General features: G+C 61.4%; 12 protein-coding genes across 12 annotated transcripts; 5 read left to right on the plus strand and 7 right to left on the minus strand.

Moving 5' to 3' along the window:
• Positions 1-238: 238 nt before the first annotated feature.
• MSY001_2270 (uncharacterized protein) lies at positions 239-2,534 on the minus strand (the record flags this gene model as incomplete). Its single annotated transcript, XM_018884113.1, has 4 exons — positions 239-301; positions 329-397; positions 427-871; positions 895-2,534. 4 exons carry the CDS (start codon positions 2,532-2,534, stop codon positions 239-241), a joined length of 2,217 nt encoding a protein of 738 aa, XP_018740805.1.
• A 265-nt stretch (positions 2,535-2,799) lies between these two features.
• MSY001_2271 (uncharacterized protein) lies at positions 2,800-4,719 on the plus strand (the record flags this gene model as incomplete). The annotated part of the gene is made up of 1 exon (XM_018884114.1): positions 2,800-4,719. One exon carries the CDS (start codon positions 2,800-2,802, stop codon positions 4,717-4,719), a length of 1,920 nt encoding a protein of 639 aa, XP_018740806.1.
• A 276-nt stretch (positions 4,720-4,995) lies between these two features.
• Positions 4,996-6,215, minus strand: MSY001_2272 (uncharacterized protein; the record flags this gene model as incomplete). The annotated part of the gene is made up of 2 exons (XM_018884115.1): positions 4,996-5,999; positions 6,053-6,215. The coding sequence occupies 2 exons, from the start codon at positions 6,213-6,215 to the stop codon at positions 4,996-4,998; spliced, it is 1,167 nt and encodes a 388-aa protein (XP_018740807.1).
• Positions 6,216-6,389: 174 nt separating this feature from the next.
• Positions 6,390-7,625, plus strand: MSY001_2273 (uncharacterized protein; the record flags this gene model as incomplete). The annotated part of the gene is made up of 2 exons (XM_018884116.1): positions 6,390-7,445; positions 7,467-7,625. The coding sequence occupies 2 exons, from the start codon at positions 6,390-6,392 to the stop codon at positions 7,623-7,625; spliced, it is 1,215 nt and encodes a 404-aa protein (XP_018740808.1).
• Positions 7,626-8,997: 1,372 nt separating this feature from the next.
• On the minus strand, positions 8,998-10,733 carry MSY001_2274 (uncharacterized protein; the record flags this gene model as incomplete). Its single annotated transcript, XM_018884117.1, has 2 exons — positions 8,998-10,577; positions 10,601-10,733. The coding sequence occupies 2 exons, from the start codon at positions 10,731-10,733 to the stop codon at positions 8,998-9,000; spliced, it is 1,713 nt and encodes a 570-aa protein (XP_018740809.1).
• A 1,056-nt stretch (positions 10,734-11,789) lies between these two features.
• MSY001_2275 (uncharacterized protein) lies at positions 11,790-13,631 on the plus strand (the record flags this gene model as incomplete). Its single annotated transcript, XM_018884118.1, has 2 exons — positions 11,790-13,502; positions 13,536-13,631. 2 exons carry the CDS (start codon positions 11,790-11,792, stop codon positions 13,629-13,631), a joined length of 1,809 nt encoding a protein of 602 aa, XP_018740810.1.
• Positions 13,632-14,170: 539 nt separating this feature from the next.
• Positions 14,171-15,523, minus strand: MSY001_2276 (uncharacterized protein; the record flags this gene model as incomplete). The annotated part of the gene is made up of 1 exon (XM_018884119.1): positions 14,171-15,523. The coding sequence occupies one exon, from the start codon at positions 15,521-15,523 to the stop codon at positions 14,171-14,173; it is 1,353 nt and encodes a 450-aa protein (XP_018740811.1).
• Positions 15,524-15,587: 64 nt separating this feature from the next.
• Positions 15,588-19,152, minus strand: MSY001_2277 (uncharacterized protein; the record flags this gene model as incomplete). The annotated part of the gene is made up of 5 exons (XM_018884121.1): positions 15,588-16,714; positions 16,865-18,724; positions 18,777-18,862; positions 18,912-19,024; positions 19,111-19,152. 5 exons carry the CDS (start codon positions 19,150-19,152, stop codon positions 15,588-15,590), a joined length of 3,228 nt encoding a protein of 1,075 aa, XP_018740812.1.
• Positions 19,153-19,192: 40 nt separating this feature from the next.
• On the minus strand, positions 19,193-20,643 carry MSY001_2278 (uncharacterized protein; the record flags this gene model as incomplete). The annotated part of the gene is made up of 2 exons (XM_018884122.1): positions 19,193-20,440; positions 20,464-20,643. The coding sequence occupies 2 exons, from the start codon at positions 20,641-20,643 to the stop codon at positions 19,193-19,195; spliced, it is 1,428 nt and encodes a 475-aa protein (XP_018740813.1).
• Positions 20,644-21,422: 779 nt separating this feature from the next.
• MSY001_2279 (uncharacterized protein) lies at positions 21,423-22,349 on the plus strand (the record flags this gene model as incomplete). Its single annotated transcript, XM_018884123.1, has 1 exon — positions 21,423-22,349. One exon carries the CDS (start codon positions 21,423-21,425, stop codon positions 22,347-22,349), a length of 927 nt encoding a protein of 308 aa, XP_018740814.1.
• Positions 22,350-22,497: 148 nt separating this feature from the next.
• Positions 22,498-23,652, plus strand: MSY001_2280 (uncharacterized protein; the record flags this gene model as incomplete). The annotated part of the gene is made up of 1 exon (XM_018884124.1): positions 22,498-23,652. The coding sequence occupies one exon, from the start codon at positions 22,498-22,500 to the stop codon at positions 23,650-23,652; it is 1,155 nt and encodes a 384-aa protein (XP_018740815.1).
• A 569-nt stretch (positions 23,653-24,221) lies between these two features.
• Positions 24,222-25,598, minus strand: MSY001_2281 (uncharacterized protein; the record flags this gene model as incomplete). Its single annotated transcript, XM_018884125.1, has 1 exon — positions 24,222-25,598. The coding sequence occupies one exon, from the start codon at positions 25,596-25,598 to the stop codon at positions 24,222-24,224; it is 1,377 nt and encodes a 458-aa protein (XP_018740816.1).
• Between the last annotated feature and the right edge of the window lie 794 nt (positions 25,599-26,392).

A 26,392-nucleotide genomic window follows, 5' to 3' on the forward strand; every position in this document is an offset into this window, starting at 1 on the left:
ACACCCCAGGGAGCTAGGCACCGTCGCGCAAAGGACGTCCGACAAGGAGTGGCGGCGACCTCGATGAATAGGCTAAACGCTGAGCCATGCAGGCCTGGGAGCTGCCAGAAGAAAAACCATGAGCCACGTGGAACGAGTAGGACTAGCTGGCCATAGGCCGCTATTTACTAATCTAACGTGTTGCTCCGACGGCCGCGGCAGGGCGCAACCAATCGCTTCCAACGCGCAAGATCGGCCATTACTTGGACGCTCGAGATCGAGCAGCGCTCTTTGGCCGTTTGGCCGGTCGCAGGAGCGCATCCTGTGGTGAGCAACGGCCTCGGCGTACCTTGGTAGGATCCAGGTCGGCCTGGGCATCCGCCTCGTCGTCTGCGTCTTCGGCAGGCTCCTCATCCGCCTGGTGTTAGATCGTCATAGGTTACGTACCCCGTAAGCCTCTTCGTTGTCGGGCATCTCGGTCTTGATCGCGCGGCCCTTGGGCGTTGGCGCCGCCGTTTTCAGGAATGCCATCGGACTGGAGTCAGTGCAGGATACGTACTGGCTGCGAGCATTGTAGGCGCGCGTGAAAGCCGATTTAACGGCCGCTGGCACCTTCTTGAGCCGGTCCTCGCGCCGCACGTCGCCCAGCTCGAGCTCCACGAGCGTCTCACGGTCCTCGGGCAGGAGGTAGTACTCGTCCATAGTATCGATGACGCCTGGGATGGCCGCCTGACCCGCCTGCAAAATTGGATCCACGAGCACCGAGAGCAGACCTGGCACGTACGACTGGCGCACGTCGTCTTTCGAGCCTGTAGTGCTAAGACGCAGGCGGGTCTGCAGGTCCACGAGTTGGCGCTGCAGACGCATGCGCTTGGAGTTTTGGCCCAAGAAGCTGAGTGAGTGCATACAACGTACGAGGGGAACGCGGGGAACGATGAATGCCCGCCGTAAATGTACGAGCAGGGGCGCACACTGCTCGCAATGCCGTGCAGTGGCATGAGCGACCAGTGCTGCTGCGGTCCATGCATGAGCGTGTCCACCAGGTCGCCATCCGAGATCGACTCGGACGCATTGCGCAGGAGCTGCAGCTGCTTCCACTCCTTGAGGGCCGGCACCGACTCCCGCTGCGCAAGCACGGGCTGGCTCTTGATGTAGTTCTCAGCGACCATCAGGGGCACGAATGCATGGTCCTGAAAGTAGTAATCCAGCTTGTCGTTGAGCGACTGCTTATTGAGCGGTCCAAAGCGCTGGGGACTCGCCAGCTCGCCGTACAGCGAGAAGGGTGTTTGCAGCGTGGGCTTTTGGTTCGCGGCGCCAAACTTCTTGCCTTCATCAAACGACATGCGCTTGTGCGACAGCTTCCACGTCGACAGCATGTTGGTCACGAGACGCAGGTCGCTTTGGGCGGCCGCGATGAGCTGGTCCATGACCTCGGCAGGGATCTGGAGGCCCTCGCGAAACGCAATCGACAGCATGCGCGAGCGAATGGCCTGGACCGTCGGCTTCGCAAAGGTCATGTTGAATGTCGTCGAGTACAGTGGCTGCATCTTGGGGTTGCGCCGGTCGTTGCAGATGCAGATGATGGGCACCTGCGTCTTGCGGATCAGCGCGTTGATCGCGCCAATGCCGCCACGGTCGCCGCCTGACATACCATCGACTTCATCGAGTACGATCGCGAGGCGCCCCAGTTTCGCCGTGCCGGGCTTGGCCCAGTCGCCGATCGAGCGGTTGTGGATGGTCTGGCTCAGCTCGCTCTCGAGCAGCCTCTTGCTCCGTGTATCGCTCGCATTCAGCTCCAGCACCTCGTATCCCTCAAGCTTGCACACCAGATGTACCGCCGTCGTCTTGCCAATGCCCGGCGCGCCGGAAATCAGCATCGCGCGGAACGTGTTGGTCGCATGCGGCCCCGGCTTCTTAAAATTGGCCTGCAGCGACTTGGGCCAGTCGCGCAGCCAGGCCTGCAGCTTTTCGACGTTGGACTTGTTCCCAACGAGCTCCTTGAGCTGCTTCGGCGCGTACTTGGACGTCCACAGCTGGCCAGGCGCGCTGGACGTCTCGAGCGCGCGCGCAGCCGCCTGGACCTTTTTCTCCTCGGCGGCGAGTTTGTCCTTGACACGCTCGTCGAGTTTCTGTGCGCCGCGCTCAGCGATCAGCTGAAGGAACCCGTCTTCATCAAGTGTCTTTAATCGGTTCTTCTGGATGGTCTCGAGCTTCTTGGCCCCCGCGCCTTCACCGACCACGACGAAAGAGGTCTTGGACGAGGGCGCCGTCGTGACCTTGCTGCATGTTAGTATCGCCACGTACGCTCCATATCGCTTGGCGAGATCCACCGCATCGTCGCGCCCAAGACTCGACAGCTCGCCCGTAAACACGAGCGTGAGGCCCGCAAGGCAGTTCGGCCGGCCCTCAGGGATCGGCTTGCTGCCAGGCGCCGCCGGACCCGCCGCCCGGCGCTCAGCGGCCGCTTTCCATGGCGGCACACCCTTGCCCTCGACCTTGACGCGCTTCGCGCTCGGCTCCGCTCCGTCGTTCGCGCGCGTGCTGGGGCCGCTCATCCCCGGTGGTCGACACGCACCCACGCGTCGAGCGGCGCTCCAGCGCGGTCCCCAGTGGAGGTGCGCTGCACGACCGCCCTCCACCGGGCACCGCTGGGCAACGATGGCGGCGGCCAGGGAGCCGACGTATGCGTCGTCGGTCGTGGTCTCCGTGACGCCTAAGCAGCCTTCGTTCTTTGCGGGTGAACGATTTGAATGTACCATTACTTTTACGAACACGAATGTGGCGCGGCGTCCTGCGATGGACCACCGCCGCTCGCTATCGATGCCCCGCCGCGTGACCAGTCTACCGGGCCTGCCAGCGAGTGCTCCAGCGCGCCCGACGAGGTTGGGCATGGTGGGATCCAACCCACCCGCGCTTACGCCAGGGGATCCGGCGAGACGACGTGCGACCTTTTCGTCGCGCCCCGAGGCGTGGAACCGGCGCGTGCCTGATGTGCCTGCACTGCATCCGCATGCGCGCCAGAAGTCGGTCGTCGCATACCAGGTCGAGGATCTGAGCCAGGCGTTTGGTCTCTCGCAGGACTCCAAGCCTCTTCCCTCCGCGGCGGACGCGTCGCCGCACCCAGACCTGTTTGCGTCGCAGAATGAGGTGATGGACGAGGCGCTGCGTGAGTCCATTTCCGCCTGGGCGGGCGACTCGCTCACGGAGCATGCGCTGCAGAGCCCGCTTTTCCCGCGGCGCGATGCGCTGCCCCTCGGACACGAAAAGCTGTTGTGGGCCTTCGCTCAGGTCAGTGGGACCATGGAGTTGGAGCGTGCGATCGTGCGATCCGCCGACTTTGATCAGCTGCGCCTGCGCCTCGCGCGCGGCGAAATGCCCGGCACGCCCGTGTCACCTGCATCGACTCAAGGCACGCCGCGCACGCTTGGCGGTGGCGAGCTCAGCTACGATGCTGAATACGAGGCAGGATCCATTGACTTTGAGGCGGGTGCGCGCACGACCGACTTGCGCGCCTCGCACGTCCCGGCGGTCGCTACGATGGCTGCTCTGCTGTTCCGCACGACCGGTGCGCGCCGTGCGTCGGCCGCGCGGCTCCAGCCATCCGGCTCAACGTTTTCCGATATCCAGACGCGCACGCTGCTCAGCCGCACACTGCCGACCTACTCGACGCCGCCGACCATGCTGGGCGTCGATATCGAGCTGGCGCCAGGAGAGAGCCGCTCGTTTACTCTGTCCCTCCCGCTGCCGGCCGACCTGCCGCCATCGTTCCATGGGCAGGCGGTGCACTTTGACTACTACGTGACGATCGGCACGAACCGCGTCGATGCGCGTGTGCAGGGCATGCAGCAGTCGCGCCTCCTGCACATCCCCATCCGTGTATACAACCATGTATCGCCAGGGGCGGGCATCGATGCCTGCTTTGATCTGCTCCAGCCGATCGTGCTGCCCCACTCGGATGCCACCGTCGAGCAGGTCGGGCGCGCGCGGCCCGAGCACGCCGCTGAGCGCGAGGCGCTGAGCCTGTGGGCCCAGCAGCTCTTGCGCGGAGGATCCACTGGCGAACGTACGGATGCAGCGCTGCCACCGACATGCATGGACGCCGTGCAAGACCTTGCGCAGCGTGCCGGCAAAGTGACGTACGATATCGCCAAGGACGGGCAGGTCGCTGCTGTGCTGACGGTGGCGCGCGCCAAGTACCGCCTGGGCGATGCGGTGCATGTGATTGTGCGCATGAATGAGCTACATGCGAATGTGCGCGTAGTACGGGTATGTACGAGAGACTCATGGCAGGTCGCCGCGGCACTCGAGTCGCACGAAGAGGTCGACGCCTCGCTGGCGCTGCTGCCGCCAGGGCGCACGCAGAAGATGACTCGGCAGGTTTACGCGACGCACCATGAAAATACGCTGGATACCCGGCAGACCAGCATGCTGCTGACCATTCCCAGCGGCGCGACGCCCGAGTTTATGACGAGTGGTATCCGGCACCGCTGGTCTCTGCGTGTGTCGTTGCTCACAGAGAGCGCAGAGGACGGCCACCAACGAAGGGAGCCCCCGCCGCATCTCGTGCAGCATCCGGACGCGTACAGTGCGTATCAAACTGTGCGGCGAGGCGCGCCAGCGCTGTGTGGGCGACAGGGAGGAGTGACCACGCGCCTCGAAATTGTCGAGTGCTCGGTGCCTGTGGTCGTCCTGCCCAGCCGGTCTCAGCGCAAGACTGTGCCCATAGACTTGTATGCCTAGAGTTCGTCGTCCCACGGTCGTGCGCGCCGCGACGTGGGCACATGATGTTCCGAGCCGGAAGCACTGGTAGAGCGGACGTCTATTGTGCTGTCACGGACCTCGGCAGATGGTGGGTCGAACAGTTCGGACTGTGCTTCATCATTGTTCATAGGGATAGCCATACTCGTTCGGTCACCTGTGCTCGTTGGGCCACCCGTGCTTGGGTCAACCGTGCTCGTCGGCTCAGCCGTGCTCATTGAGTCAACCGTGCTCGTCGGCTCAGCCATGCTCGTCGGCTCAGCCGTGCTCGNTCGGCTCAGCCTTGCTCGTCGGCTCAGCCTTGCTCGTCGGCTCAGCCTTGCTCGTCGGCTCAGCCATACTCGTCGCGTCATTCAATATCGCTAGAGTCGGCATCTTCGAGGAAGCGACTTCAGACGGCACATCGTCCGCAGGGCTCGTCGCAGTGGGCTCGGGCAAATCCGGCAAGGGTGCCACGCTCTGTGTAGGCTCGCCCGCCACCGTCTCAGGCTGCACGTCAGCCTTAGCCATGGTGTCAAACTCGTCCGTTGTAGTGCTCGATTCATGCGTAGCAAAGCTAGGTGCGGCGCTCGACACGATTGTGCCAGTCGCCGCCGGGCCAGATTCGCACCGAGTCTCAACACGTGGATCCTCGTATACGACATCTTCATCGCGGTACCCCCGAGGCATCCAGTCCTCGAGCGCATCACGAACAGGCTGGGGCGGCTGAACAGTCGGATGGGCAGCTGATGATACCATCGCAGCCAGCGACGACACACCGCCCAAAGCACCGGAGCCCACGTACCCTGTGGCCTTCCATGTCAGCCCAAGAGCCCACAGTCCCTTGGACAGGACGCGGACGTATAGAATATACAAGACGCAGGCCGCAAAGAAGGCCATCGATCCGACGAGCATGCCCAAATCCATGAGCTCCGCACGCTCCATCTGGCGGACGAGCGAAATCGAGTTGCGCAGTAGCTCATTAAAAGATGTGTACCGCTGCGACACTTGTGCGATCGTGTCGGACGACTCTTCCAGGAGCTGGGCCGAGTAGCCCGACTTTTCGAGCTCGCCCGACATGAGCGCAACGGTACGCTGGAGCGCCGTCGTCAGCTGGTCCGACGTGGTGTGCGCACGGTCCGTGGGCACGCGCGCCTCCCGCTCTGCAGGACGCCCGAGCAGCGCAGCGCGTGCCACGGTGGCCTGCTGCGACAGCGTAGCACGATGGGCCGCAAGGAGTGCGCGCCGAGACTCGGTACGAAGGCTGCGGTTAGCGTACGGGCCTACCTTGTCAGCGCGCGATTCGCCTCCTGTGCCGCAGCCTGAATGCCGTCACGTTCCTCCGAGGACTCAGCGTCGTCCCTCTCGCTCTCCAGCTGCGCCACCATCGACGCGAGTCGATGCAGCGTGGCGTGCAACTCCGACTCCCACTCGTTGAGCTCGGTGGCAAGTGTGCAAGTGCTGAGCCTAGGGAGCTGCACTTGCTGTACGTCCTTCATGCGGCGCTCTATCCCATCGTGTAGGGCCCGCACACTCGGCGAAAGGGCCGCGCTCGCCATGCCACTGGTACCTGGGTGAGCAGCGCACGGCGCACGGTGCCACGTGAGATGTCTGACTAAAGCCGGCAGTACGGCTTGGTGGATGTGGGGCCGCACCCCACGCTTGGCATCCCCATGTCCTCTCCCAAGCGCTTCTCGGTCGATTCAATTGCCCGGGTCTTGGATGTGGTGCCGTTTTCGGCACCCTTCCTGCTAGTTCTCCCTTTGGCTGCGCTTGTGCTGGACCGCCGCGGGCACTCGGTCGGCCAGGTGCTGTCAAACCTGCCGGGGCCGCGCGGCTGGTACGAGCTGCTGGCGAAGCGCCACCCTTGGATCTACCGTGTCATTTTGTGCATAGTGATCAAGATCGCGAGCAAGCGCCTCTCGCGCTCGGCGGCGAACCTCGGCGTGCCGCACCGCGATCCGCCGCAGTGGAGCAAGGACGTCCTGGTGGTCACGGGTGGGTCGACGGGCATCGGCAAGTGCTTTGTCGAGCTCGTGTCGCAACGCTACAGGGCGCGCATCGCAGTTCTGGACATTGCAAATCCCGAGTATGCGCCTGCATCGAACGGCGCGCCTGAGATTCTGTATGTCCGCACGGACGTGACCAAACCCGAGTCGGTGGCTGCCGCGCACGCCAAGATCCGGGAGACGTTTGGCGAGTCGCCGTCGTATGTGGTCAGCTGCGCAGGCATTGCTATCGGTGGTAGCCTGCTGCAGGTGTCGCAGGCGTCCTTCGCGCGCACGTTCGACATCAATGCGCTGGCAAACGTGACGCTCGCGAAGGAGTTTTTGCCTCACATGATTCAGCACAACCATGGCCACTACATGACAGTGGCGAGCTCGGCGTCGCACTGCTCGCTGCCCATGCTGGGCGCCTACTCGATGAGCAAGGCGGCCGCCCTGGCGTTTCACGAGACGCTGCGTGCCGAACTACGCGCCATCTACAAGGCGCCGCGTGTGCGTACATCGGTCGTCACGCCTACGAAGGTGCGCACGATGCTGGGCTACTCGCTCAAGGACTCGGACAATGAGTTCTTGATGCCCGTCCTCGAGCCCATCGAGGTCGCCGAGGCGATGGCCAGCACAATCCAGGGCGGTCTGGGCGCGTCCATCTCGCAGCCGCTCTTGACGAATCTACTTCCGTACTTGCGTGCATTCCCCGAGTGGTTCCGCGGCTTGGTGACCACGGTACGTATGTCTCTCTGACAGCAGGTCGGCAACACGGACAGCGCTGTCACGGCCGAGTCGATTCAAAGCGGGATCAAGGCTGGCTACGGAAAGAACTGGCACCCGGAAGACTTTGCTGCGTCACTCAGTGAGATGCATGCCGCCGTAAGTTCCACGTCGCTCACAGTAGTTTGGCAGTAAGACGGAGTAGGCAGGGCAGGACCCATCACGTGGCAAATGTCTCGTAGTCGAAATGCGCCCATTTTAGCTCTGGCCATGCATGTCGTCCTCAGCGTGGCAGGCCTTCCACGCAAGTCACTTTGACGATGCTGCGCGGCGCGCCTGGTTCGCAGGCCACTTGGCGTACGGACACGCGCCCCTGATCCCGTCGGCGCCGCTGGGGCGCTTGGAGCAGGAGGTCGCTTGGACGCAGCTCGCACCCGGCGAGCACGACGTCGACTGGCAACGGCGGCATGGCGTGCAGTACCTGACGCCTGGGTCCGCCCGCATCTTTGATGCGAGTCGGCGCTTCCGCGAGGGGCGCTGGCGTGCGGACGAGGCTCGCGCCAAGGACGAAGCTCGCACGAGCCAGACGCCAGAGCGCCGCAGTCCGGACCCACCCTGCCCCGAGGAGCTGGCAGCGCTACGCGCGCGCGCGCTCGAGGCCATGTCCAAGCGCCGCACCGCTGGTGCATGATCACTCGGTGCGTACGAACAAGCCCTATGATGCGTGTCATCCTTATTCGCAACTCTATTTCATAGAGAATGAGCGAGTGCGCCGCACCGCAGGGTGCTGTCGTGGATCGGTAGCGTCTGCTGACCGATCGCGTGGCAGACACCCGCGACGCGGCGCTCCCAGCTGAGGGCGGCGGCGTTGCGAACCACACTGACCCCCAGATTCACGTGATTTCGGGCGGGTGCCGGCCGCGCCCGCTCTCGGGTCCGCTCCACCATAGCTCCTTTCTTTGCAAACCCATTTTACGATGGCTGCTTTCCGTGCTGTGATTCCCCGCTCGGCTGCGCTCCGTCCGCGCCAGCCCGTTCTGCGCCGCTTCAACTCGTCGTTCACGCCTGACCCTGAGGCTGCGAAGGCCTTCGTCGAGGCCCGCAAGCACGCCTTTGAGCACGCGGCCAGTACGTATGATGTGTGAACTCACTCTCGCAGAGTCGACCAGCATGTGGCGCAACATCAGCCTCTTTGTGCTGATCCCTGGTGGTATGTGATGTCCGCTAATGTGCAGCGGCTGTGCTCGGTGCCTACATGTACAAAGTCGAGGCCAAGCACGCGGCCCACCAAGCACACATCCTGGAGGAGAACGGCGGTGAGCTGCCCGAGCGCCCCGACTACGAGTACCTGGTACGTATCTGTCACGCTAACGTCACAGAACATCAAGAACAAGGTAGGTCGTCTATTTTGCTCACCCGCGCAGAAGTTCCCCTGGGGCCAGCAGTCGCTGTTCTTCAACCCCAAGGTGAACTACCCCTCGCAGGACATGTAATGTGCTTGCTAGATAGTTCACCGCTGAGAATGCTTGGATCGATCGTGGAACCCTATCGCGCCCTTATACAGTGTCTACGGAGCTTCGTGCGACGTATCTCCCTCCTCGAATAGGATCTCCTCGATCCGGCGCGACAGCGCTGCGATCTCCTTCTCTGGCGAGCCATCGCCAGTTTCGGCGTCGTCGGCCGCGTCGTCGGCGTCACCGCGCGCCTGGAGCTGGCGTACTAGGGAGAAGAGGTGCTGGCTGTCGCGGATGTGCTGCTCAAGCTCCGCATTGCCGCTCTCGAGCAATTGAATGAGCGTCCATACAGCAATGTGCTGGAACGTGGTATCGTCCGACTCGAGGAAGCGAACGAGGTAGCCATGCATGCCACCTGCCGGCTTGTCCCACACCGCATTGAACGGCGCATAGTCGTCGGCCTTGCTGCTGAGGTTGCCGAGCGCGGCCGCCGAGTTGCCCTGTACCTCAATCGAGGGCGAGTCAGTGAGTGGCAGCAGCACCTCGCAGATGCCCATGTCGAGCAGCTGCGGCTTGAGGTCCTCCGACAGCGCGAGCACCGCCGCGCAGGCGGTCATCTCGCTCTGCACGCTGAGCGGCACGTGGAGCACGAGCTCCTTGATGCGCTCCACCGCACCGGCGTCAATGATCGCGGCCTTATTCCGCTCACTGCTCGCTGCCAGGTTGCGCAGTGTGCTGATCGCGTGGCACTGCAGCTCCTCGTTCTCCTCGTGACTCAGCAGCTCAATGAGCGGGTGAAGGAATCCGGCGTCAATGATCGGGCTTTCGTTCATAGGGTGGATAGACACGTTGCGCACACACGCCGCCGCGGACAGGATGAGCGGCAGGAATGACGAGCGCAAAAGGCGCAGCAGGGGGGGCAGACCGTTCGAGCGCACAATCTCGATCTGGTACTTCTCGTCGCTCGCCAGGTTCCGCAGCGCAAGCGCCGCCTGGCACTGCACCTTCAAGCTGCCGCTCTCCATAAGCCCGATCAGGCTCTGCACAAGGCGCGGCTCTGTCTGCGCAAGCTTCTTGCGGTTGACCGCGTCCACAGCAATGTTGCTGAGGGCCGTCGTGCAGTAGTACTGCACATCCGTGTCGGTGCTGCTAAGCAGCGTGACCAGGACGGAGATCGCACCCGCGTTCACAAGCTGCTGCCTGTTCTCATCACTGTGCGTCATATTGAGCAGGGCACCTGCCGCATTGCGCTGCACACGGATGTCCTTGGAGCGGGCCAGGCGCGTCAGGGGCACGAGAGCGCCCGACTTAGCAATCTTGGTCTTGTTGTCATCGTGGGTGGCTAGGTTCGTGATACACCCGACCGCATTGCACTGCACTTCCACGTTCGGGCTAAGCATCTGGCGGATCAGTGGCTCCAGACCGCCGAGCTTGACGATCAGGAGCTTATTCTCCGAGTTCACGGCCAGGTTTCCGAGCGCCGCACTCGAAGCACGCTGCACTTCGACATCGTGCGACTGCAGAAGGAAGAGCACAGGCTCCAGGGTCTCGCGTCCGACCTCGCGTACCTCCTTCTCGGTGATCTCAGCGAACGCAAGCGCAGCACTGCGCTGCAGGTCCACATTGTCGCTGAACGACAGGGTAGAGAGCGCACGCAACGGCTCACCCGCAAAAAAGTTCGTCTCAGAACGGTCTGGGTCAGACAGGGGCACGTACTCTCAAGGTATTGGAGCAGGTCCGCTACGGCGTCACGCTCGTTGTCGAGCAGGAGCGGCTCGTACTGAGGACTGCGGGAGCCCGCACCTGCGGTTAGTCGCACACACGTACAACAACTGAAGATATTTCCCATGAACAACAATGTCAGGTCGGCGCAGCGTAGGGGCCGCTCAGTCGCAGGGGGCCTCGTGGATCTCCGCGCCCTGGCTGGTGGCGGCGGGCACAGCGATTGCCCTCGGCCGAATCAGGGAATGTGGAGATGGTCTATAGGAAGGCACCCGACGACCCCGTCGCAAAGCGGCTGGATAGCTGTGTGGCATCGGCGATCGAACGCGAGCGCGCACGCTCGTCCATGAGCCGCGATCCCTTACCGAGCACCTTGTCTTTATCAAAGAGAGGAGACGCGTACTCGCCATAACGCTCCCGATCCTCTTCCTCGCGCTGCGCGCGCGTCTTGCGCACGGGCGATCGCTCGCGGTGGTGGCCGTGCGAGCGGTGCGACCTGTGCTCGTGCCGCGACCTGTGCTCAGTCCGGTGGCGGTGGCGGTGCTCTCTCCGCTCGCTGCTCTCGTGCCGCGATCGGTGGCGGGTTTCGTCGTGGCGCATGCGGGGCTCCTCACGTCTCCGTAGCTCGTCTAGTCTTCGATTCTTGTGCTCGTCCAGGAGGCTCTTTGAGCGCTCCTTATTGTGGGACTGGACCTGCGCCCGCAGCGCAGCATCCCGCGCGGCGACCCGCTCTTTCTCTAGCGCTTCGCGCTCCCACCCAGGGTCCACACTCGGCTCGGCGCCACGCTGCAGGCGCTCGCGCTTTTGCTCAGGTGTCTCGGTCCATAGCCGATGCGCTTCCGCTGGATCGTCTGGACCAGCACGCCATGCTCGCGATGTGGCCTGCTGGAAACCACGCGCACGTAGCACGCCAGGAGGTGCCGCACCTCTGTCTGCAGGCGACGGCATCGTAAGCATCCAGTCGGGGCGGGCGGTCGGCTTGCTGGCCTTTGTCTCTTCTTGCGCGGCGGCTTGACGTTGCCGTTCTTCGCGCTCCATGAACGCCTGCGCGCCTTGGTGAGCCGGCGCTGGCGCAGGGACGCTCGCGGGCATAGGCCCAATCACCTCATCGTCGCTCTCGTCCGCCGCAGCGACCATGACGGTCGTGGAGGTCGTCATGTGATCTCGCACGTCCACCTTGACCATGGAGCCGGAGCGGCCGCGCGAGAAGGTGCCGATCCCTGGCACAGACGGCTGGCTACGTGTGACGACGTCGCATGATAACGTGTTTTACGCACAAAAAAGGACCAAGCGATCTTCATGGACAATTCCGGATGAGATTCGTGAGCAGGTCGTAGCGTTTGAGCGGTCGCTGGGTATTGAGCCAGACGCCGAGGAATCGGAACCAGAGGAGCCCGAGGAGCCCGAGGAGCCCGAGGAGCCCGAGGAGCTTGAGGAGCTTGAAGAGTCCGAGGATCCAGAAGAGCGCCAGGTGGACGAGGAGCCACCTGCCAAGCGGGCCCGCGCTGAGGAGGCCGGCCCTGGCTCAGACGCTGCCCCACCAGCGCTCTCCTTCGAAGAGGGCAAGGCCCAGTATATGGCGATGCTCACCTCGCTGAATGGGACGCCGAACGAGGTCAATCCGATGGCGCCCTGGGACCGTGAGCTGCCCAAGTTTGTGCGGGAGCCTGCGTATCTTGCGCTGCCGACGCTGCAGGACCGCGAAGACGTGTTTAATGAGTGGTGCAAGTACCGGCTGCGTGAAAAGCGTGCGATGGCGCAGTCCGCCTCGACGGAGGACGCTTTCCAGCAGCTCTTGCGCAAGCAGGTGGCGTCCACGCGCACGACCTTTGCGGCATTCCACGACGCATTCAAGAACGATCCTCGCTACGCGCAATTCGTGCAGTCCTCGTCGCGTGCGCGTGCAGAGCACCTCTTCGAGCTTTGGCTTGCGGAGCTCAGCGAGAAGAAGCGGCAGCGTGTACACGAAGCTGAGCAGGCCTTCCTTGCGCTCTTGCGAGCGACGCTCTCCCCGCGCGACGTGCTGCGCGACGCTGGCGCCGCGCTCCCTCTCGACAAGGAGACGGCAACGCAAGTGTGGGCCTCGGCGAAGAAAGCGCCAGGCCTCTCTTCCGATCCGCGGTACGAGGCGGCTGGCGGCGCGACGCGCCGCTTTGAACTCTTTGTCCAGTGGCTTCAAGGTGCTGGGCCGTCGGCGCCGCCGCCGAAACGGTCCGCCGAGGAGCGCCGCGCTCATGCCCTGCAGCAGCGTGCAGCACAGGTGCGGCAGGCGCACAGTCGCCATGCCCACCAGGCGCGCGCCGCGCAGAGCGAGGCGCTGGCCGAGCAGCAGGTACAGGCGTATGAGCAGCATCTCGTCGACACGGTGCGTGATCCGTGGCTGCCGTGGGAAGACGCACAGGCGCTTCGCTCCGACGTCGCGCTGGACGCGGCGACGAGGCGGGCGCTCTTCGACGAACACATGGCGCGTCTGCGCTCGAAGCGGCGTGGCCAGCTTGCCAAGCTCTTTGAGAAGCATGCTCAGGATGCGCGGGGTGTGCCGCTCCTGGATCGCGGGGCCGACGATATCCTGCCGCTGGTACGTGGCGACGAGGCGTTCCAGAACTCGGCGCTGCCCCGGTTCGTGGGCGAGGGCGCGAGCGTGCACCGCGTGCCGATCCATGTATCGCTCGAGGCCGAGTTCCATGCGTGGGATACGTGGCGCCAGGCGCAGGCGCGCGAGGCGTTCCAGCAGATGCTCGACGAGAATGCGTTTGTCGATTTCTGGGGCCGCCTGCGCCAGGCGGGCGAGGGAGCAAGCGCGCCCGTGGCGCTTGACGACGAGGACGATGCCACGGCGTCGATCTACGAGATGGCCTCGCAGGTCGATTTGGATGCGATGGAAAAGGTGCTACAGGTACGTGCCGTATGCTCACAGCAGACGGACCAGAGGTATAAGATGTGGGCGCATGTGCCTGCCCAGCGCACCCAGTGGCTCCAGGCACATTTACAGCGTCTGCGCGTTCCCAAGACCACCGTGCGTTAGTGGGCAGGGAGAAATAGTCGCCCGTCGAGGTAGAAGCCGAACGCCGTGCCGGGAATACCGACGAAGAAGGACGACGACGGGGCTGGCACACCTGTCGCGCCCTCTGCAACGCACGGTGGCTGCCGTGCGATGGGTGTGAAAAAGCCGCGGCCGAGTCCGACGTCGGTCCAGCACGTCGCACACGGTGCCGGCTCGGTGAGCGCCGCAGGTGCGGGCGGCGTCACCGGGTGTCCCATCCACGCCAAGACACGCGAAACGATTGCGCCTAGGCGCGTCTCAGCGAGCCATGGCCAGTCTGGGCGCCATGGGGCCGGCTCGCTGCTGGCCGTGTAGCACGAAGTGAGCAAAAGGCCGATAATGATAAAACCGCAGTAGAAGCTGGATAAGTGGCGTAGCGTACCATGGGCGTGTATGCAATGTGTAGCTCAGCAGAAATAGGAACAAGAACGCGGGCGGCGCCGCCGGGACGGGCAGCAGGAACACGGGCAGCCACCACCGCAGGCAGTACATGGCGGCGGTCGATGTGGAGGCTATCGCATCTACAGAGCGGCGCCCTTGAGCTGCGCGAGGAACGCGTAGATCGCGCGCTGGATCTGGGGGTACTCGATCAGGAAGCCATCGTGGCCTTCCGTCGACTCGATATGCACGAGTTGCGAGCCGGGAATCGACTTGTGGATGCACATCTGCTCCTCCGGCGTGTACAGCATGTCCGAGGTGACAGAGAGGACGAGGACGTGCGGCTTGACTGGCGACGTGCCGAGGTGGCGCAGGACACCTCTGAGCACGTCCGCGTCGCTCTGTGCGTCCTTGGCCCATGCTGTCCGGTCGCGCGTCACGTCGTGCGCGTCGAGCTTGTCGGACAGGTGGACGTAGCATAGCGCGTCGAAGCGCGCGAGGAACTTGGCGCCGTGGTGGTGCAGGTACGATTGCACCGCGTACTGCTCGCGTGCCTGCGGCTGCGTGATGTTCGGTGACGGCGTGATATCCTCGCCGCCCTCCTCCATGAGCGACGACGCCTGCGATTCGCCCGGCTGTGCGAGATTCGACTTGCCGCGCAAGCGGCTGAAGCGGCGCTCCAAGCTCTGGGGCTGGCGGTATGTCATGAGCGCGCACATGCGGGCGGCTGCGAGGCCCCCAGACGGCGGCTCGCGCAGCAGGTAGTGCCCACCGCGGAAGCGGGTATCGGCCGTGATGGCCTGGCGCTGGATCTCGCACCATGCGATGCACCACGCCGAGTGACGTGGCGAGGCGGCCAGCACGACAATGGAGCGCACGTAGGGCGTATCGTCTTGTGTTGCGTGCAGGAGGGCATCGCGCGAGGCTGGCGTACGCACCGGGAAGCACAGCGGCCACTCGAGCGCCGTCGCACCGCCCATCGAGCCGCCCATCACACAGGCCAGCTGCTGCACGCCGAGGTAGTCTAGCACGTGCTTTTGGAGCCGCACGTCGTCGCGGACCGTCGTGGTAGGCAGGTCGGGCCCCCACCACGTCTCTGAGTCCTGCTCGAGGGGGGCGTGAACGTGCGGCGCGCACACCCAGCGCCCGTCTTCAAAGAGCTCGCCGCCCTTGCGCGTGAGGGGGCTCAGTGTGCCGTACGGCGAGCCGATCGCATTGCAGCACACGATAAAGTAGCGCGTCGGGTCCAGCACGCGGCCCTCGCCGAACAGCGGCTCCCACCATTCAGCTGCGTTCGCATTGCCCGAGATCGGGTGGCAGACCAGCACCACATTCGTCCGCGCCGCGTCGAGCTCGCCCCAAGTCTGGAAGGCGACCGGCACTTGGCGCAAGACCTCGCCCGTCTCGAGCTCAAACGTAGGAAGCACCAGATAACGCTGTGGCAGCCCCACGGCCAGTGGCGACGTGGGGCCAGGGATCTCTATCGGGGCAGCCATCGCGGCTCTGGGTGAGCCGCGCCGGGGTCCGCTGGCGAAAGTGTACGGCACGTGCCACCTCCACCTATGCAGCACGGCGCACGGCGCTCGGCGTCGCGGCGCGCTCGAGCAGCTCAGCCATGGCCGGCGACGCAGGGTCCAGCTGCGCGAGGCGCTTCACGACGCGCCGCGCCGCGAGATCAATTTCGGAAGCCTTTTCCATATCCTGCTTGGTGGCATTGTCGCGCACTTGTCGCGCGAGGATCGCCTGCAGCGGCGGCGCGAGATCGGCGATCGCGCGGCGCACGGCCTCGCCTGCCACGTCGGCCACGTGCACAGCGAGGAGGCAGCCCATCAGCTTGACGCCGTCGTCGTCCTGAAGTGCACGCACGACACATGCCAGTACATCGGGCGCCACATCCCGCGCAAGCGGCGTGTCCAGCAGCGTACCCAGCGTCTCGAGCGCATTCTTCCGCAAGTCTAGTCCGTCGTCGTGCATCACGGTAAAGGGGCCCATGCGCACCTGGCGCTGCAGTTCGGTGCGCACGCGCGTCAGGTCGTACAGGCTCGGTAGGAACGGCGGGAGCGCCTTGAGCACGAGCGCCGTGCGGCTCTGCAGATAGGCACGCAGTGCCATAACCGCTGCCTGCCGCACCGAGACGTCCTCGTCGCTCAGTCGCTGCAGGATCGCAGGTACACATGACTCGAGCGCTGGATCCAGATCATGCGTGCTGTCGAGCGGCAGTATCGCGCGCAGCGCACCGAGCACCACCGCTCGTCCACACGCGTCCGGCGCCGTCATCCGCTGCATCAGCTCATGTAATAGCGTAAATTCCCGTTCGGAGCCCATTTTCATTTGCGTGTCCATCCACACCATGTATGCCACACACTCTGAGGTCATATCTGGCGCTGCTGCACAAAATGTCGGACCCATGACTGACGTCCATACTGTCGGCTCTTCCGAGTAAAATACGTACGGCGAACGCTTGATAGGGTCTCGCAACGCACGCAGCGCACCCACATCGCCGTTCGCAAGCGCTTGCACAAAAGGCGCACGGCATGCCGGACTGCCTATCAGCAAGCCGGTCACGGCCATCGCCTGCCCAGGCACCGTGCTTGCACTGGCTTGTGCAAACACTGCCTGCGCCTTGGGCCAGTTGCGCAAGTTAGCAACTTGTTCGCTAATGGTCATGTACCCTAGCGTTTGTGATGCTGTGTCTGGTTCATGCAGCAGGGCCTCGACGCGGTCCAAGGCGGTTGGCATGCTCAGCCTCTCTCCTGAATTTCCCCGCTGTGCTTGAGACAATAAAAGAGTCACGACTCGACTTAGGGCTTTGGCGTACACTTGGGCGCCATGCATACCTAGTTCGCTGCTCTGAGCGACCCATGCATGCACCAGTGCCGTGAAAAGCACGGTGAGCTGCTCATATGATGACGTCAGAAAACTCATGGTGTCCAGCAGCACGTTGAATGAAGGCGATGACATACGGGCAAGCTGCGGCACGAGAGGCGGCAGGAGCGCATCGAGCGTTTCCTCCGCCCAACTCTGATCAAGGTTCGAAAAACGATTGACAAGCTCAAGCAATGGCAAGAGTGACGGAGAGTCGGGTGCCGGCAGATTATGCACGACCATATGGCGCACTGCGTCGCGTACGCCGTGCACATGGCTAGGTTTCATTCGGCTCACAGTAGAGAGTGCTTCTAGCGCATTGACCGCCGTTGCCGGGCGCTGCGCAAGGTCCGCAAGCAGCGGCAGGCACGTCAATGCAAACTCTTGCACCGGCTCGAATGACCCCAGCACCTGCTCGGGCGTCCAGCTTTGCACAAGCTGTAAGCATCGTGTGCGTGTCGTCTCCAGCGATAGGCGTGCATTTATAAAGGCGAGCATTCGAGGGATTCGCTCGCCAGCGCGCTCGCCCAGCGCACGGAGCGCCGTATTCAGAGCCACGAGCCCAGCGTCGTGCACGGATGCATCAGCATCGGCACGTTCGCAGCGCGCCAACACCGCATCGACTAGCGTGCAGGCAGGCCCAGGGGCCGTAGGACCCACATTCGCAAAGAACGGCTCACACGTGTGCAGCGCCTCGACACTTGCGCGGTGGTTCGTCGATCGTACCGCATGAGCGAGCGAAGCAGCGAGCCGGCTAGCCGCCTCCTGCGCCATCGCTAGCGCTTGGCAGCACATGTAGCGCACAAGGACGAGCGCAGCGATATAGCTCGCTGCATGCGCATCGTTCTCGAGAGCGTAGAGGGCCATACTCAATACGACTGGCTCGTCATGTGTCGCGAGCATGCGGCGCTCTGCCAGCTCGCTCAGCGCGGCGAGCGCAGCCGCTTGCGCCGACGCGCTCCGCCACGTCCGTAGCGCCTCTACAAGGACGTGCGAGTCGAGCGGAGCGTCGGTGCACGCGCGCCAAACGAGACGCAGCGCTGTCAGGGCATCGAGACGCACGGCCTCCTCGCGCTCGCGCAAACGCTCACACAGCGCCGCAGAGATAGCTGGAGAGGCAGCGCACAGCTCGTGTGCGTCGGGCGCCGAAAATAGTTCAGACAGCAGGCGACACGCCGCGCGACGCACGCGCCATGCCAGATCATCGTCGTCTGACACGTCGAGTGCGTCGTCGTCATCCATGTCGTCCATATCATCGGCGGCATTTGGGTCGTACGCGAGCGCCGACTGAGCCATGTGCGCGATGACAAGCCGCGTCTGCACATCTAGGCCAGCTGCGACCATCGCCTGGAGCGTAAGAAGGCACGTCTCGCGCAGCTCATCTGTCTCGTCGTGCCCGTCTGCACGCTGGAGCACGCTATGCAACTGCTCGACGCGAATCGCAGCCTGTGCCTGGATAGAGACAGGTGCCTCGCGCGCGAGCGCTTGTAGCAGCTGCACGGACGCTGTCTCGGCGTGGAAAGGCGGTGAAAGACCGGCCAGGCCACGATCCGTGATCAAGACCCACGTAGCAGGCATGCAGAGGGCCGCGAGATGCGCGAGGCCCTGGATCGCGCGACGCGCCACGGCCGAGCGCTCGCTGGCCATATGCGCTAGCAGCACATGCGCAATGGAGCCCTGGTGCGTGGCCATGTGCGATGGTGCAAGCGTCAGTGCATCATTGAGCACGTCGAGCGCGGTTGTCTGGTGTGTGTTTTCATTGATCTGTGTTGCAAGGAACGGCACAAGCACATTGACAAGGGCCTGCGTCGTATCGGCGCAACGCTCGCTCGCTGTCAGCTCCTTCAAGATGGCGCGAATTGCTGTGTTAGTTTTTCGACGAACCCATCGACGCAATATCGCGCTCCTCCTCGTCGTCCGAGCGCAGTGCGGCACACAGAGCCTCAGTCATGGTGGCAAAGCGCGAGCCGCTTACTCGGGGTGCAAGCTGGCCGAGTCTGGGTTAGTGCGTCAGCGTACGTAGTCACAGCGAGGTTCTTTACGTCGGAGTGCGTGTCTTGGAGCAGGGTCAGTACTTGCGAGACCAGGGCCGGTTCGACACGCGCGTCGAACGCTTGGCCCACGTAGGCCTTCTGCACACTGGCCGCAAGGTCATGTAATGCCATGTACCTGACATCCGCATCAGGCGACTTGGTCTCCGGTGAGTGCTAGGGCGTACCTGATCGAGGAGGGTCGGCAGTGGCGCGCCCGCTGCTCCCATACTGTGTCAACGAGCGTTGGGAACCCAGTGTCAACCTCCACTATGGGTCGCGGCGGTGCCGCTTTTCGGCGCGCCGTGCGTCAGCACGCGCTGCGTCGCTATCGTCGTCGTCATCGTCGTCGTCAGGCGCACTCGTCTCCGAGACCTTCTCACCGACGACGGCCATGGTGTCCCAAACGCCCTCCTCGTCATCGCTGGCCTCTTCGACTGGCGCCGGCGACTGGTGGGGGTCCAGGGCCAGGGCTACGGCGTGGTCGGCGCCTGTAAAGTATTGCTCAAGGACCTGGCCGCGGCGGCGCTGTCTCTCGCCGTATGGCTCACCTAGATCACAGAGTCGCACGAGATGATCAAGTGAGGCGCTCAGCACGAGCGTGCGCTGCGCCTGCGCATCTTGCACAGTCAGTACGTCAGAGAGCGTGCCGGTAATGTCCTTGTATTGGAAGAGAACGCGGCCCGTAGACAGATCCACCGCCGAGAGTCGGCGCGAAGTGTCACCCGCGAGCAGGATCTGCTCCGACGCACACAGATGCAGCACACGCAGCGAGCCCTGCTCCTTCGCACCTACCTGCCACTCGTGGATGGGGCGCGGCTTCTGTGCGGGTTCATACACACGCACGATGCCATCTTTGGTGCCGGCATAAATGCGCATGCCCTTCAGCTCGTCGTCGGCCACCGCATCGGTCGGGGCAAACGCCAGCGTGCGGATGAGCGGCGGACGCGGGAGGGACAGGTGGTCATTCGGCAGGTTCTTGGCGCGCCAAAGCTCACCTGGCAACAAGCCCCGGCCCTTGGACGACTTGGATGAGGCCGAGCGCTTGCTGCCGGTGTGGCCCGACGACGGCTCCTCCGAGGGCTCCGGCTGGACCGGCTGCTGCGCTGATTCGAGCGCTTTTGCAAGGCTCCATATCGACAAGGGCACCTGCTCCCCTCCATAGGCAAAATGCGTCGGCGTGTCCGAACGGGGTGGATAAAACGCCACATGGTGCAAAGGACTGGGGACAGTCCAGGTGATCGCCGACGAGGCCCACGCTTCCGGCGTCGTCTCTCCATTGAGTAGCTCGGTGAGGGGTACGTAGCGGAAGAAGCCCCCAGATGTGCAGGAAACGAGGCCGCTGCGGTAAGTGCCATCCACGTACGTCTTCGTCAGTTGCAGTCCGACCCAGCGCTCCACACCAACACGCATGCGCTCTTCACGCACTGTGCCGAGCAGTTCGCCGGCCTGTTCCTGCTCATCTCCTGAAGGCACACGGATAATATCCACAATGCCATTCTTGCGGGCCAGCGCAATCTAGGTCAGCCACGGACACGTACCACACAAATGGGCGGCTCGGTGGCCAGCATGCTACAGGCCAGCAGCTGACACGCTGCACCAGCGCCATACTTGCATCCTGGCACCTCCATGGTATCATATCTCTTACTCTGGGTATACAAAACCTTGAGACGACCCACAGCGTCGCCCGCAAAGACACGAATCTCAGGAAGGCTCGCCATGGGTTCGAGGCGTGGTTCACCGTCGCCAGGCGTGGAGGCACCACGGACTTTTCGCCTCTGACTAAACATGACACGCCTCTGGCTCCCTGTCCAAGCATGCTTGGTAGTCTAGGTGGTGGCCATTCATAGCCAGCAGAAAACATACCGAGGTATTGGTCTTCGTGGGTGGTCTATCTACCATGTGACGGGTGATGATGGAGCATGTCCGCACACAGTCGCGACATCGACAAGGCCGGTGTCCACCTACATGCCTCTGCTAGGAAGACGTCGCATGCTATTCCCGCCATGCGACCCCTCTTATTATATGCTATCGGCTATAGGTCGACACTGACAGTGAGGCTACGTTTGCTGGGGGCAATTCACTCCGAAGAAAGGCATTGGACGTAGGTGCACGATCGCTGCTGATGAATGGGAGCTCGTATCGACGTCGCTTCTGAGCGCTTGGCAGAATAATCGAGCCCAGGTGCACGCGCGCGTTTGGAATGCATGACACGCTGTCAACGCCTTGGCAAAACTACCGCAGTCGACTTGAAACGAAGGAGGCCACATGACGCGCTTCCTCGCCGATCACGCGTACCGAGGCCGTTCATTGTGCCACATGCATAACGAAATGGGATTCCCCCTCCACATGCTACTGATGCGACATATGTGTGGCCCTTTGAGTACACGTGCCGTCGCTTCTAGCGATTTTTCTCTAAATCCGACAGATACAACTTTGGTCGGCAAGATGTGCGCGGTGTTTATAAGCGCGGCAGTCTTCGATCCTCGGACGTCCGTTAATGCGCTTCTTCGGCCTTGCTGCGACGCTCTTCTCTGCCCTTGCTGTTGTGGGCGCTTCGCCCGCTCGCCGTGCCAACTACGGCCCTACCTCGTACCAGAAGCCCGAGGGCCTTCCGGTCAACTGGTACGAGCTGTCTCTGGCGGCTGGTCTGTCTAGCCAGACCTACTGCGATGACTCTGACATCTACGGTTTGAGCGTGGGTGAGGGTACGCTGCTCTGGTCCAAATGGCTGGGTATCGTCAACCAGCGTGTGAACGTGTACCACACCCCTACCCTGGGTGTGACTGTGGCGTTCGAGGGTACTACCCCTAGCCTGCTGTCGATTCTCCACGATGGCGAGCTGATTCTTGAAGATCCTAAGGGTCCTCTCAAGGACGCTGTTGAGGGCGGTGCTCAGATCCACTCTGGTTTCCAGGATGCCTACCTGTCGGTGGCTGAGGAGACGTTTAAGAAGGTGCAGTCCGTTATGAAGGAGAAGAACGACACTCGTGTCACTACCACGGGTCACTCGCTCGGTGCTGCGATGGGTCTGCTTGCTGCTATGGACTACAACCACCGCCTGGAGCAGGGCCTCCACCGCTCGCTGGTGTTCGGTCTTCCCCGCGTTGGTAACCCTGAGTTCGCCGACTCGGTCGACAAGAAGATCGGCGGCAAGTTCTACTACGCTGTGAACGGTGGCGACTGGGTGCCTCATGTGCCTTTCCGTGAATGGAACTACCAGCACCCCTCGGGCCAGATCTGGATCCACCCGGCCAACTCGAAGAACTGGAAGTTCTACCCTGGCGAGGAGAACCACTTCGGTGCCAACCAGGTGGGCATTGAGCTGACCAACATGTCGGACCACCACGGCTGGTACTTCCACACGGCGCTGGGTGAGCATGTGGTGGCCACCTGCCCTGCGACGGTTAACACCCATCATTACTAATTTCCTGTTTGATAGTCTGCGTATAACGTAAAGTTGAGATATTTTAGCCCAATCACTGTCTGCATAGATTGCGGTCTCATTGATATGGCACCGGGCGATACCAAGGACGGGGGCTAGTCGTGTGGGGCAACCCACGTTGGCTCCCACCATGCACACCAATTCGCCCGACTTGGAGAAGTCAGGAGCAGTAGGGGAGGATATCAGGTCGCCTCTGCCTGCTACCGACAAGCCAGACATTGAAGTGACCGGCTTATTGTCAGCGTGGGAACCGTCGCCAGCACAGGTCCGCCATGTCGTGCGCAAGATTGATATGGTCCTTATTCCCCTTATGTGTGGGTGTGTCTTTTTGCAAATGTCAGACAAAGGGCTGCTCAACTCTGTCTCTCTCCTGGGGTTCATGTCTGACATCCGCCTGGAGAACCAGCAGCAGTTCGCTTGGATTTCGAGCATCTTCTACTTTGGCTACTTGCTTGGCTGTTTTGGGCACGCGTATTTCATCCAGCACTGGGTACTGAGTCAGTACATTGGTGCTGTGGTCACACTATGGGGTATCCTGGCGGCGTGCCATGCGGCGTGCCATTCCTACAGCGCCTTTTTGGCGGTCCGGTTTTTCTTGGGCCTTATGGAGTCAGCCATCACCCCCTCGTTTATTCTAATGACAGGGAGGTTTTACACGCACGAAGAGCAAGTTATTCGTATGATCATCTGGTTTTCGATGAATGGTGTTGCGCAAATTGTCAGCGGGGCTGCCACGTTCAGTGAATTGATCCATACGCCGTCGACCATGACGATGTGGCAGAACCTCTTCCTGATTTATGGCGTCATAACCATTGCATTTGGCATCCTGTGTTTCTTCGTCATGCCCTCTTCGCCAGACACGACCCACTATTTCAGCGAGGAAGAACGCGCCGCTGCCATATACCACATCGCTGCCAACCAGTCGGGCATTCACAGTTCAAAGTTCAAATGGTCCCAATTCCGCGAGGCCTTGTTGGATATCCGGCTCTACATCTACTTTGTCGGTTGGGTCTGCCTGTGCATTGTGAATGGCGGCATTACCACCTTTGGCAACCAGATTATCCGGAGTTTCCATTACGACAACAAGCAATCGTCCTTGCTGAGCATGACACTTGGCGGTGGCGAGGTGGTCGCTGTGTTTTTGAATGCGGCTTTCTTTTACTTTTTGAAACGCCGTGATGTCATCATGATTGGCGGTCTGCTGGTGTCAATGGCGGGGGCGATCATGATGGTGGCGATCCCCGCGTCTGTGAAAGCCGGTAGGATGACAGGTGCGTGGCCGTGACTGACCCAGGTTATGCGCTTGTCTCTTTCTTCTCCGTTCCTATGCCCATGTACTACTCATGGCAGAGTGCCACCATCTCTGGGACGACCAAGCGAATTGTTTTTAATGTGGCCCTGCAAATCGGCTACAGCATCGGCAATGTGCGTTGCTTCCTCTGACATTAGATTATTGGACCGCATCCGTTCGATAACAGCTTCACGGTGGGGGAGACTGTTATGGTCGTACTTCTCTTTGTAACGATGCTTTTCATTGCCAGCGTGACTGTGATCCACTGGTATATGAATCGTGCTAAAGAACAGCAGTGTCTCAGCCGCGGACAAACTATGGATATGAGCCGACAACTGGAGATGGATTTGTCTGATTTGACGGACAAGGAGCGTCCGACTTACCGCTATCCATATTAATTCATCCGGTATTGTAGACTTCATTCATTCTCTCGTAGACCTTGTGTAAATCTCTATTTTAACTAAACCATACCGGTGCTATCACCCTCTGGATACATTATTTTTGGTGGGCTCCCAACATAGGTAACTGGGAATCATGCAGAATCGCAACCGCCCATCAACAATTTAGTTGGCGGCAGTGACCTTCTTCTTGTACTGGCTGTCGTTCGGGCCAATACGCGAGCCAACTAGACCCTTAATGATGCCAAGCACGTCCTTGAACTCTTCACCCAGGTCGTTCACGTCGAAGAGGATATCTTCCGTCGAGGACGACCGGCAGCCCTTGAAGTCGACCTCCTTACCATCCAGACGGTCCTTGAGCCACAGGAACGACGAGGGGATACCCGTAATGGCCGTCAGGGCGTGGGCAGCAACAGGGTTGATGTATTCAGTCAGTTGGATGTTGGCACCGTGCCCACACCAGTCAGTGTACGAGTTCATGGCAGCGTTGTAGTCCGCAATCTCATCGCTCACACCATGCTGCATCAGGACAGGCACGTTGGGCGTCAGGGAGGGGTCACGGCCCATCTGAAGCTTCTTAAATACCTCCTTGATCGGGGCCGCCTCGAAAATTTGATCACCCAGCGAAGTGTACTTCTTCGACATGAGGTCAGCGAATGGGAATTGGTTGTTGTTGTCGCTCAGGCAGTGCTCACGGACGAACTGCATACCATTGAGCAGCTCGGGCGTGCCGACTTTGTGGAGGAACTTCTTAAAGCTGGAGTAAGTGTCCGCAATACTGGTGAAACCGGCAATCAGGAAACCAGCCCACAGGCCCTTGTTCAGCTTCTTGGCCAGAGCCTCAAGGTTCGTCGGCGTGCCACCGTAGTACCAGCCGACAACGGGAATCTCAGGTGCGTACACAGGCATGAGCGAAGCAGCCCAGCCAATCTGGATAGCACCACCCGAGTAGCCCGAACCAACAACGCGAACATTCTTAGTGAACTTCATCTTGTCAAACTTCACAATAGCACGGATAGCATCCAGGGTTTGGTGACCCTCGACGAAGCCCGAAGCAAAGGCATTCTTGCGACCCTCCTTGTCAGGGATGGCCACAGGGTAACCAGCCTGAAGGAAGGGAAGCATGAGGGCATAGTTGAGAACCACCGACGTGTCAGGTCCGAAAATACCCTTTTGGAGAGCGTAGCTGGGGGCGCAGGTAGGACCGTTGGCGTCCTCCCAGTCACCGTAGGCAACGAGCTTGTCCTTCTGGGCATTGTACGGAATCAGGATGGTGGTCACACTCGTAGTAGGTTCCGACTCGTTCACGTACGAGGTACGGTACAGGAGCTGGTAGGCTTTTTTAATTTTGAAGTCCATGATCGCTTTAACGTTCACCTCACGCCAGCGGTAAATGTGACCGAGAGGCTTGTCCTCCCAGTTGGCAGGGGGCTCGTAGAAGGGGTCTGCCTGGGGATCAATGGCGTCGTCGCCACGGACGGCGAGACCCATGGCGCTCAGAGCCAGGGCCAGGGGTAGCAGAGCAAGAGTCCAAAAGCGCATGGTAGGCGAACTTGGGAAAGTGTCGTTTCGGTGCTGAGACAAGGCATTATTTATACCTGTTCAGTCCCACACTGTACTTGGTGGAGAGAAGGACCGTGTAACTGTTTCAAACGATGATTCCTGACGCGGAGACAAACGTCGCATAATAGTCCAATCGCTATGGCTGTCATGCCTGGGGAGTATTCCAAGAACGAGTGTTGGGAAGATTTAGCCTCCACAGTTCAAACTATTTTCTTTTCCTGATTGGCGGCTATGCTATTTCGCTCAAGTCGATCCCATGGAAGATCATTGTCCTCAAACCATTACATAACACAACGCCCCAAGCGCTATATGCGTTTTTTTGGGAACCACTAATCCAATCTTCTTGTGCACTTCGGACCTCTGCACCAGCCAGACCAATTTGTACGATGTCCCCCCATTTCTGTGTCTATTCAAAATAGAATATATCATGATAGATATCTTTACACGGGTACGAACTCTTCCTCAGAATAGCAGCAACTCCGCGGTGGCTGCGCATCTTCCGCTTTTAGGTTACAATTTTAAGCGAGGTTGCAAGTGAAAATAAGCTATCTTGGCGTTGATGGCGGACGCTGTGGTCAAGTTTTTTTTTTTTTTTTTTGAACTATGGGGAGAAAATCTTTCTTCTCGTTGCCAGGTAATAGAAAGACTTTTACACGAACATAATTTCGCCACTAGGTGATGCGTAGCACCATCCTGCTTGAAAATCTGGATCCCTGCTATGTTTCTCGGCCGTGCCTACACTGTGAGCATTCGTGCTTGCAGGTGCCATGATA

Source organism: Malassezia sympodialis, genomic scaffold, assembly GCF_000349305.1.
Source record: "Malassezia sympodialis ATCC 42132 genomic scaffold, msy_sf_10, whole genome shotgun sequence".
NCBI lineage: Eukaryota > Fungi > Basidiomycota > Malasseziomycetes > Malasseziales > Malasseziaceae > Malassezia > Malassezia sympodialis.